This window comes from Tinamus guttatus, unplaced genomic scaffold (genome assembly GCF_059628265.1).
Source record: "Tinamus guttatus ecotype Peru unplaced genomic scaffold, ASM5962826v1 Tinamus_guttatus_pri_ptg000010l, whole genome shotgun sequence".
NCBI classification, from domain to species: domain Eukaryota; kingdom Metazoa; phylum Chordata; class Aves; order Tinamiformes; family Tinamidae; genus Tinamus; species Tinamus guttatus.
This window is the reverse complement of record NW_028288544.1, coordinates 1-11,416: the sequence shown is the minus strand read 5'-3', so window position 1 is coordinate 11,416 and position 11,416 is coordinate 1. Positions and strand designations below refer to the sequence as shown.

Here is an 11,416-nt window from a genome sequence, read left to right as displayed (position 1 = left end):
CAACTCTTTGGGTCTACATTTCAAGAAGTTTTTCACTACTGCAAAATAATCAATTCTAAAATTCTGTTGGAATTACATATAGAAATTGAATTATTTATGGAAATGGGAGAAGAAGCTATAGATATGTATAACGTTTCTTTGCTTAGTTTCAGGTGGATAGCAGGGGCTTATTTTTCCTTTTAAGCTATTCCTTTCAGTGAGCAAGCACAGTAAGTTTTGCATATTATGCAAAGGATGACACAATCCCTCCCTATGACCTGCTCTGGAAAAAGGAAGACTGAAGGGAGAGAGCTGCATAGCTGGTGCCTTCTTAGCAGATCCTTTTCCCATTTCCAGTGTATAGTGAGGACTCTGGAGTGTTACCCTCTGGAGTTGGCAGGATCAGGCTCTTCAGGGGACATCTGAACTGGTTTCTAAGATGTCACTTGGGTGTCAGTGCTTTAAGGCTGACTAGAGAGCCTAATTATAGCAGAGTGTGTCTTGCTCTGCACTCTGCTATTCTGGAGGAAAGAGTAGGGCCTGACAGGAGCTAAACTGCAGGGAAGTGTGGCCCCCAGATCCTGCGTGTAGGAGGATGAGACATGGCTGTGCACCCTGTCTGCTTTCCAGCTGGCAGGAGTCTAGCATGTCCTGCTGCATGCCCTAGTCTCACTGGTCTAGGGAGCAGGACCGCCCTGCAGACTGCAGGTGCAACCAGTGTTTTGTCATGGGTTCTGCAGAGCACTGGATTCAACCTTTTTAGTTCATAAACTGAGTAGTCAGAAACACTGGGGACCTACAGTTGATTTCTCTGTCCTTTCATACAGAGAACAAAATCACTAGTCAAAGATTATTACAGGAGTGGAAAAAAAGGCTTAATAAAATAAATGTTTGTTGGTTTGAAGGCATCATTTAAAGATAGGATTCACCCTGCCCTATGGTGAGCATGCTCATGCATGCTCTGTGCTAGTTTGTATAGAGGGTGTTTCACAGTCCTCCAGTCCATGCTTTGTCTCACCTGATTCACCCAAAGACTGGTCTCATTTAATGCCACGGTCTGGCTGCCTTGGAAAGGATGGAACAGGAGGCAGCAGCCTGAATGACTGGAGGAGAGATGAAGTGAAAACTTAGACGCCTGAAACCTAGGAGAGCTTTGTGCTCAGAGTCGCCGGCGCAAGGATTTCACCTATGTTCAATATTCCCTGATCCTGCCAAGGAGCCATCGTCACACACTGTATGTGTCCACTTGTCATTGTAATGTGTGTGCTCTTTGTCCGTCTGACAAGGAGTGACCAATGTGTAATGTTTTCCCTCTCCTATTGCTGTCTTCTTTTGGTGCCCTGGTAGCTGCTTACCCCTTTCTTTGGTTTGATTGTGCATTTGAACAACTTAATAAAACCTCAGAATCCTTTTGATTGGGAACTGGCTCTGCATTCATCACCCTTTGTATGCTGCACAATTCATGGATATTTACAACTATCCTAACAAAAAAACAGCAGCTTATGCTAGGTTCAATCTCTGTTCCATTTAGTATTGTGACCTACAAAAAGCTCTGTGTATGCTCCTTCAGAAGATGTTAGGAATTTGCAGTAGATGCATATTTGAATTACCAAGAACAGCTCTGGGACCCTTTGCTCCAAGGCAGGATCACCTATATAGAAACTATTCCATGAATGTTTGTCTAACCTGTCCTTGGAAACCTCTGATGATGTCAACTCCACAGCATTCAAACCCATCCCCTCTTATAGAGACTGTCTTTGTTCTCTGGTAAGCGGAGTACGCTGGAAGAAACTAATCCAGAAATAGAAGTGTTAAAAGAGCAGTTGGGAATAATTTAAATTCAATATATTTTTATTCTTTGTAAATACAATGAGTACAACTTTTTAACTTCACAAATCAGTTAATCCACTTTGTACAGGAAAAGTTTTACTCATTCTATGATAGTCCAAGTGCTGATTTTTCTCAGTGCTAGTTTCTAATAACAAATCAAAATTTGAAAAGTACAGCAGCTATCTTTAAATGTTTTTTTTTCCTACATTTTTTCATACATCAAGTAAGCAGCTTATAACGTTTTTGTGTGTGAGAGGATGTAGGTGAACAAGGCTTCAAAATTAGAACCTGGAGTTTGCTAAAAAGGCATTGGAGACGTTTGGAAATTGTTAGCGTTGTATCAGTCAGCCACCTTTGTTTCTTCGAAATAAAATTCCTTCCTTTTTTATTTATATAGAGTCATTTCACTTTTTTTTTTTTTTTTTTTTTTTTACTTTTTTTTTTTTGCACATCTCATTGACAAAGAGTTTGGCCACCGTTGCCTTTGGTTTCAGCACTATGTCAACGGGACAGCGAGCAGGTCACTGAAGCGGTCATCTCCATTTTATTTGGTTTTGCTGTTTTAGTCTTCCTTTCTTGACGTGTACTCTTTTCGGGGAGGTGGAGGAGTGTGTGGGAGGATGAAGATGGAGGGAAGATGGGGAGAGGAGGTGTATAAAGCTCTTCTGTCTCTGAGATGTTAACCAAACAAATTCTGGTGACGTCTGCACCAAAAATCACCAGCTCATTTTACAGGAAGAATGGCGCTGCCGTCATAAGCTACTTTTTCAATCAGTTCTGAAGGCCACTTCATGATGTATTACAGCAGAAGCAATGTTTTGGTAACCTGGTCTTAAATGCCGCCTATCATACTGAAAACACTTTACCAACACAGGCTACTTTTAAAAATAGTTCTGAAGGCCACCACCTCTTGTTACCTCAGGAGCCAAGTTTGGTCCCCCAGATGCAAATACTGAACAAACTAGAGCACCTTCTTTCACGTTTTGTCTCGTATCTGCCAGTTAGATGAGAGAATAGCAGAGTCTTTGTTAACTGTGACTGGCATCTGAATTGCCTCCATCCTGTAGTAACAGGAAAAGCAGCCAAATTCCAACCACTTTTTTTTTTTTTTCTGTAGAACAAAGCATTCTCTCCATGATCTAAATCACTCTGTTCAGAGCAGCAGAATCATATCTACTGGGGTATTTTTTTGTCAATGAGTTTAAAGGCTAAACATTCCCAGGCTTATGCTTCCTGTAGATTTGTTAGTTGAGGCTTATTTTCCATAGATAAAAGTTCTTCTCAAACTGTCCATCCTGATTGCGTTTCTTTTTAAGGTAATTTATATGTCACTGGATTTGTACATATCTGAAAGCAGTCTTGTAATCGGTACATTCCCAATGGTCTTTTTGAAAAATACTTCTTCTATTGTAGATGGACTAATGGAACGTAAAGCTGGTAAAAGCAATAGAAGTTTTCCAAAACGGCAGGGCTGCGTGGGGTACCTGGGAGACAAAGACGATGTGTTACTGAAGTCTTCAGACATTTTGCTTTTCAAAACACAATCCTTGTACCTTATAGAATAAGACATGCAGCAAAATGGATGCTACCTGTCTTAAAACCCCGCTTCTTGAACCTGCATGAGCAAGAAGGTTGGCCCTGAGGCAAACAGCCTGCTCAGGGTTAGACTACAGAGCAGTGTCTTTGAGTTTGAACTAGCTTCCCTGTTGATTCCCGCGGAGCAGGGACAATGCAGATGTGCTCGGGCCTGTCCCTCGGGAAGCAGCCATGTGCTTGAGGTAGTTCAGGGAAGAGCTTGACCCCAAATGAATACCCCTTATTTGAATGGCAATTTAAACCCAACTAGCTTGTCATGGTAATCATTTTACCCTGTTTTTGTTGCTTTATGCCTTTAGAAGCAGTTGACATTTGATGAGAATATTTTTTGAATAAAAAAGTTGCATATAAGATAACTTATTTATTAGATAACATATTTGTGTAAGAGAGTATTTGTGTGTACATCGACTTTACATCTGTGTCATCCTCAAACCACTGAGTTACAGTGGTCCTTGTAAAAGAAGGGGTAGTTCCACTGGAGAAACCTTCTGCTTCCCTAGTCTGCCCTCCTTTACATCCTGTAAGGGTTTCTTGGGAGAGTACTAATAAAATGTAAGTAAATGTAAATAGAAAAATACTAATAAAAAGGTAACACTGGCAGGAAGGTAAACTCAAGTATGAGAATGAAACAAGGGCTGAAAGCTCTATCTTGCTGGAGTTAACAGTGGTTACCAGTGGAGCTGGGTTCTCCAGCTTGCCAGAAAAACTGCAGGAGCTTCAATGCCCCAAGATGGGTAGATACTGTTGTTGTTAAACTTTGTTTATACATATGTAGTTCTATCCATAGATCATTCTTGGTTTTACCGTTGTACACTTTGTGGGATGAGAGCTATAATTTTTATGGCAGGTGTTAAGACTTCTGCATCTCATAGGACTCATCTGGAATGAGTGATTTTTTTTCCTTCTTAAATAGTAATTCTCATCACTGTGCTGCAGAGCCAAAATGGGAGCCACAAGTCCTGGATTTGCCATTTCAACCTGTGTACTAAGTCCTGAAGGAGCAATTTAACCTCCTTGTTACCTCTCTGTTGCTTCGCCTGCAAAAGTGAGCAAATGACCCAAAGAAGTTGTGGAGTTTTTGTGTGAAAAACAATGTTGCTGTTGTGATAGATGATTTTGGTTTGACTGTCACTGTTAACACTGCTTGATCCAGTCAGATAGAGGGGAAGACCTAGTCTTCTGTACTGCAAAATGTTCCACAGCAGGTATGCTTTCTAGGGCAAGGCTTTCCTTCTTCCAGTTTTCCATTTGTCTGAATAAATCCCACGTTTCTCACTCCATTAGGAGGTACCTAATCCCACCAGACAATCACTTTACAATGGCTGCCAAAGCCTGTCCCCATTTCAGTCAATAGAGACGTGCCCTTCCCTACAGCGAGAATGAGGTTTTGCCCCTGTGCCTGCAAGAAGTGTGTGGAGAAGACACGGATCACCTGGTATGAATGTAGCTGTTGAGAGTGAGCTGGGCTTCATCCTGCAGGGCTGCTATCGCCGCCGCGTTCCGGAAACTCCTCAGCTCGGAGCCACTGTGTGTCGGCACTGCAAGGCAGAGCGGGGACCAGGTCAGCCTGGCTCCTGCGTGCCTTAAAACGGTCCAGTTACAGCTAATCCATGGAAATGCAACGTTCCCTTTATTTTCCCCCAACGCTCTTATCGCTCGCCTTTCAAAGCGCGATGCCAACTGTCGGAATTCAATATCAGGAAACTTGCTGGATGATATAATCCTATGTCTGATTTGAAATATCTTTTTTTTTTCCTTTTTTAATTTGCTTTAATGTAGCCAGCTGATATTTATCAGAGCAGAAACGCAAGAGATTATTGCTACTTACCAGCTTTGAAAGTGACAATGCATTTGAGACAGGCAAATTCAGTAGCATCGAGCCGAAGTTGTCTAAATCTAGCCACGACCTCCTGTAAAGCCTGTATTTCTGAAATAATTTTATTCAGCTTCTGAGAGTCTGTATTGTCACCGTTCATGCCTAAAACAGAAACGGATGAAATAAATACTCTTGCATTAAAGGCATTTTCTTTATTTTATATTGATTTCTGACAAAATCCTGTGTATCAATATCCATTCTATTGTCACACTTGTCTATCTGGTTCCATGTAAACTGACTATATTGTATGAAAGTTAATATAAAATCTTCTCTTGGATGATAACAAACACAGTAATTTGCATTTAAATGACAATGCAAGCAGTCATGAATACAACAAAACAACATTATTTGCATTTAAATATAGATTTATAAATGACAGGTATGCTCTATTGTTCAGAAGGAATTTGTTATTCTTTACATGTTGTTCCTTTTTCAGTAATGTATTTTTATGGTAATTTCTGTAACAAAGTCATTAAATTGTGCAATTCTTACCAGATACAGCCAGTAGAGTGTTAGCATCAACTGGAATGGCCCATTGTGCTATTCCTAGAACAAACAGTTCTCTCCAAGCATCTTCCAAAAGCATCAGCTGTCATACAATAGATGTACAATATAACATAGTGTATAATTTATAGATTTATAAACAATTTAAATATGTAAATCTCTGTTATTTTAAAAACTGCTTTACATGCCTGTCATGGTATTTTCCCCTCAGATTTTGCTAGCTTTTCTCTTAGGTTTTTGAGAAGGTGTCTGGAAATAAGCGTATGCATTGCAGAAAACCACTTAGTGTTGACTCTGTGGGCACCAGGCTGTGTCAACCAGAAGGGAGGAGAAGGAGAAAGGAGAGTGAGAAGTCCTGTCCCAGAGAGCTTGTACACTCTCTGAACATTTCCCTATGGATTTCAGCAGCACTCCCTGCAGCGTGGGCTCCTTCTCCTCTCCCTGGGCTCGTACCACTGTCCTGGGACAGTTTGGAAGTGTTCTCCTGTTCTCCCGAGGGATTACTCTCCTTTCATGTGGGGAATGCAGGATTCCTGTACCTTGGGGAGGCAGGATTTGGGTATGCCTGGATGACATCACTCAAGCACTGCTATAGATCATATACTTCTGTTTAACTCCTTCCTCGTTAAGCCTGCAGCTCTCTGGAGCATAGCACCTGGACACGCATACAGATTTGCAGTCTCACTTGTGTTCCTGCTTTTCACTAAAAGTCTGAAAAAACACAGCCCTGAAATTCTGGGGACTAAAAGCTGTTTCCCATGAGAACCCGGGTTAGGGAAGCCCTTGCTTGAGGGGCAAAGGAAGAGGGACTTGTGTACAGACAAACGCCCCTTTCCTCCCTGCGTGGCAGCACCAACGGCAGCCGCAGCAGCAGCAGCAGAGCCCGGCCGTGCCGGGGCAGCGGGCGCTGAGCGCGGTGCCCGAGCACCCCGACGGGCAGCGGGTTTGTCCTCGGCAGGCACAGTGCCTTCAGTGCCCTCAGGCACTGCGTGGCTTTCTCTACTTGGAGGCAATGCCACTGACTTCCTTGGAGAGGCACTGGTGCGTTTGAAGAAGGAATGTGACTCGGGATAAGGCAGACTGGCAAAGCCAAAAAAGACGTTTAGTCTTGAGGGAGCCTACGGATTGCTGGCTCGCACCAGCTTCTGGAAAGGGATTTGGAGGGCTCTGAATTCACCTAAAGTTCCTTTGTTCCCTAAGGCCATGCTGTGGTACGTCCATATCACTGCATCCCGCACATCTCTCAATACAGTGGGAGACATTGGGAGAGGTAAAAATTGTGGTGGATTTGAGAAGGGATGTCCGGTGGCTCCACATGGTGAAAACAGGTTGCCCAAAACTCAGGGAGCAGAGGCAGCAAATCACAAGTATTAGTATTGCTGCGGCAGCTTATAAGATTGGAAAAATAGGAAGGGGTGTTTTAAACCTACAAAGAATCTGCAAAAGTAGGAACAAGCTAAAAAAAAGTCATGCCAAATAAATTATGATTTCTGTGGACTCTGATGTCTGGCAGTTATAGACAATACAGAAAGCATCCATTAAGGATCAATCCATTATTTATATGCTAACTCTTAATAGTGGAAGTTTTAAACCACCTATCAGAGAGGAGAAAGAGTTCCCAGAGTCTGTAGAGCTTGTCATTACAGACTTATCCCCATTTTCACACCATGATTACCTTTCTGTGCCACATTTTTCGCAGAATTTCTGCACAGCTGGACCAAAACTAAAAAATTGTGATGGAAAAGTATTTGTCTGTATTAATATAAAATTAGTATTTGGAATATTTACACTGGATTTTATTGATAAGGTTTTTACAGGAAGTGTGTGTGTGTAGGGCAGCTCTGTTTTGAGAGCAGCAGAACCTGCTTGTAAATCTTCTACCTGCGGCAGCGTGTGAAGCAACCCCTCCCCAGATAATCCTGCCTGGTGGAGAACAGGGATTAGGTATGCAAGTCTCTGTATGGCGTAAGAAATGATTTTCAGACTTTCATTTGCTTTTGTAAAACTTTTTTTTGTCATTCATTCATGCAGATACAATGCTAATGAGTGGTGGTTTCTGCAAGATATCGGTTTCATATGTTCTTTCCCACTAAGTGTTTCGAGTCGGAAGACTTTAGAAATGAAATGAGATGCTTCCAATAGCTGGTTTTCTTCATGCCTATGCATAAGTCTGTAAAACCACCAATTAAAATAATTTGTGCTAAAGTCATCCTCAGTCCTTCCTCTTCAAAGAAGCAAGAAATCTCAGGCTTCCTGAAGGGCTGGTTTCTGCTCCCCAACCGATACAGAGGCCTGGAGCAACGAGGCTTTTGCCTTTTTTTTTTTTTTTTTTTCCTTTTTTCCTGGTAGAGCACGAAGCAAAAGCAAATTTCAGGGAAAGGTTTTAGACGCTATTCAAGCAGATGTCAGGGATATAAAAAGAGAAATTCAGACATTTACAGCTGGCCCATTGTCAAATTAAATAATGCAATAGCACTATTATAAAAATCAACTGTCTGATTATTCATGAAATAAGGTGATTAAAATCAGAGTTATTTCCTCTTCAGCTCTCCTGAATATGATAGAGGATTCATGCAGAAAGAGGCCCAGGTCAAAGCTTTAGAGCTGAGCAGCTCAGAATTTTGAGGAATCTGGCTTAGGATTCCAGCGAGTAAAGATAACGGTAAGGAAAAGCCAGGGCTTTGGTATGTATTTCACTAGTATTATGCCCTGATATGAATGTAAAACAGGTGCTAGGCTATTCAAAGATCATGGCAACACTTTAGTATGTATGGTAGATAGGCAGGCCTTGCTGCCAAGTAATGTGCAAGGGAGAGTTGTCCTCCTCCAGACCCCGCTGCATCCTCCTCCTGCTGCTAGCAGGGCTGACTTGTTGGGAAGTGCATATATAATGTGCAAGGAAGCTTTGGCCTAAGCAGCCTCCTGTGGGTACCACTGATTTCCTCAGAAGCTCTTTTCTCCCGTTTGGATACATATTTCCATATGAACAAGCAGCACTTAGGCCATGCATCCACGCAGTATAACTAGGTCCTCTGATAACTGCTATGTAGCATTGAAGGCACAACATTTCTAGTTGTTGTTTTGTGAAATTAGCTCAATCATATCAAAGTATTAGGTACCTTTTATGATTGGAGATTTGTATAGATTTCCCCCCTTCCATTTTATAATTATCTGATTACTTTAAAAAAAAATAGTGCATTATACAAAGTACACTAAGTCCTCATCAAGAATCAAGTCATTAAGAAATTGCTTCAGCTCATATGGTTCACATACAGTTTACTTGAAGCAAAAGCAAATTCTTATAGACAAAAACAAGACAAATTAGGGAAGATTCTAATTAATGATGAAAAAAAAAGAGAGAGAGATAGAGGGGGGAACTAGCCAAATTCTGCTCCCACCAGACTGGAGAATGTAACTTCACTGAAGCCTATGGGAGGAGAGGAGAGGAGAGGAGAGGAGAGGAGAGGAGAGGAGAGGAGAGGAGAGGAGAGGAGAGGAGGAGGAGAGGAGAGAGAGGAGAGGAGAGGAGAGGAGAGGAGAGAGAGGAGAGGAGAGGAGAGGAGAGGAGAGAGGAGAGGAGAGGAGAGGAGAGGAGAGGAGAGGAGAGAGAGAGGAGAGGAGAGGAGAGGGGCACTGCTGTGTGGATAACTAACAGGCTAGTGTTTGTGTTGCAGTGAAGAGGTGGGAAGAGAAGCAGTTTGGCCTACTGATCTTTGGGAGAATCTGCTTCTCCTGGTCTGTGGCCTAGTGGCTTTTCCTTTAGAACTTGCCCTCCCACAATATTTGCTTTAGATTATCTTTTTTCCCCGGGTTTGTCTCCCGAAATAAACACTGCGTGTTTTCTAGAGGTTAGACCAAAATTCTCTCCTGAACTTTGGAGCAGCTTGAGTCCATTACAGACTAAAAGGCTCGAGGCGGAAGGTTCGAGCTGGACATTTTTTGTCACATTTGCCATTTTGGGCTCCCTGGCAGCAGGCAAGGCGGCCACGGCCCTGGCTGCAGCGGCCTTACCTGGTCTTGCAGTGACAAGGTGGAGAAGGCCGGGACGCTCTTGGCCCACTTGATGCTCATGAACAGCAGCCCGACTCGCAGACCGACTCAGTGGCCACTTCGTAGAGATACATAGGGGTGCCATTGACTTCGTGCGGATACTAATACCAAAAAAAAAGAAAGGAAAAAGAAAAAGAAAGCAACTTCATACACCATGAGCTGCACAGTCCGCATACAGCGCTGCTCAGTGACTCATCCTCACAGCCAGCACACACTGGGCGCTCTCTTGTTCTGCAGCCACGTGAAGAAACAGATTCCTAAGATGTGGTGTCACCCCTCCCTTACCCTGTAGCACAAGGACATGCCTCTGGTAGAAAAGTAACAAGAAAACAGATTCGATTAAGAATTTGGACTTTATATCATGTTCCTGATGGGTTCTGCCAAGTTATCATGCAGAACTGAGAAGGCAGAACTATTTAAGTGGCCTCTTGTACAATTTTCTATATACTGTAAACATGCAAAATGTTATTTTCACCAAGTTAATGGCAGACATTAACTTAAGAGCTAACTCCTGAGCAGCTGGAGCCGTGGTAGGACTTCCACAGAGCTGTGGGGAAATGTCACAGGCAACAAGCAGAGAGAGGCATCTCAGACAAGTTTGTGTGGTCAAGACCTGGACCTTTTGTTGAGGATGACTGAAGATCATCCTCACGAAACACAGTTTAAAACAAATGTGTGGATAGACTCCAGGCAGGAGGAGCAATGTTGCAGCCACAAGAGCATCAGGATGTTGGGGATGTTTCTGCCGAGCAGGCGGCCAGCTGGCCCCAGGGGTCAGCGGCCGTGTGCCCCCTCGCGCCTCGCATCTCTGGAGCATCCAGGCACATGGCAAGAGCGACGGGACCAAAGGGACTGGCCGTGCCGAGGCGGGCTCACCTTGGGGGTGGGCTGCGCCAGCCCCACCAGGGCCTGCCTGTCGGGGGTGCCGGCGACGGCGGCCAGCTCCAGGCCGTGGGGCTCCAGCTGCGTGACGGCCGTGAAGAAGGCGGGCGCGGGCAGGGCGCTGGCGGGGAAGTGCCCGCTGCCGCCGCTCTCCTCCTTGTGCCCGCGGAAGTAGAGGGCCACCTGCTTGCGGATGGTCGAGGTGCGCGGGCCCCGCTCGTGCTGCACCGCTGTGGGGCACCAAGGCGGAGAGGGGGTGAGCGCGCTGCGCCCCGCGCCGTCCTGCCCCCCTGCGCGGGGGGCCGGGGGCGAGCGGGGAGGGGGCAAATACCGTCTTTGTTCATGTTGACTTCGAGGCACTTCTTCAGCCGGCAGGCCCGGCACTGGTTCCTGTGCGTCTTGTCCACCGGGCAGCCCCCCTGCAGCAGCAGCACAGCGGGTCGGCGAGGGGGGCCCTGCCCGTGTCCCCCACCCCACGCCGTCCCCTTCAGCACCCGAGACAGCGACCGCGGCGGGCGGTTCCCCCCGCGCCCCGCGCGCCCCCTCGGGGCCGCCCCGGCGCCACGGGGACGGGCGCCCCCTTCCCATCCCCGCGAAGGGAGAGGAGCGAGGGAGGCCGAGCCCCCGCTCCGTGGAAAAAGGGCCGCGGGGCAGCCCGTGCGTGGGGGGAAGGTCCCGCCTGGGGACCGGGACACCCTG

At 45.1% G+C, this 11,416-nt stretch overlaps 1 protein-coding gene across 1 annotated transcript; it reads right to left on the bottom strand.

Annotated features, from left to right (window-relative positions):
* Positions 1-1,902: 1,902 nt before the first annotated feature.
* Positions 1,903-11,136, bottom strand: NR2E1 (nuclear receptor subfamily 2 group E member 1; the record flags this gene model as incomplete). The annotated part of the gene is given in 8 exon segments (XM_088522220.1): positions 1,903-3,293; positions 4,838-4,943; positions 5,234-5,383; positions 5,774-5,870; positions 9,797-9,867; positions 9,870-9,936; positions 10,712-10,947; positions 11,049-11,136. Coding segments are annotated over 8 exon segments (978 nt in total), but the record flags the coding sequence as incomplete, so codon positions are not given.
* Positions 11,137-11,416: the final 280 nt, after the last annotated feature.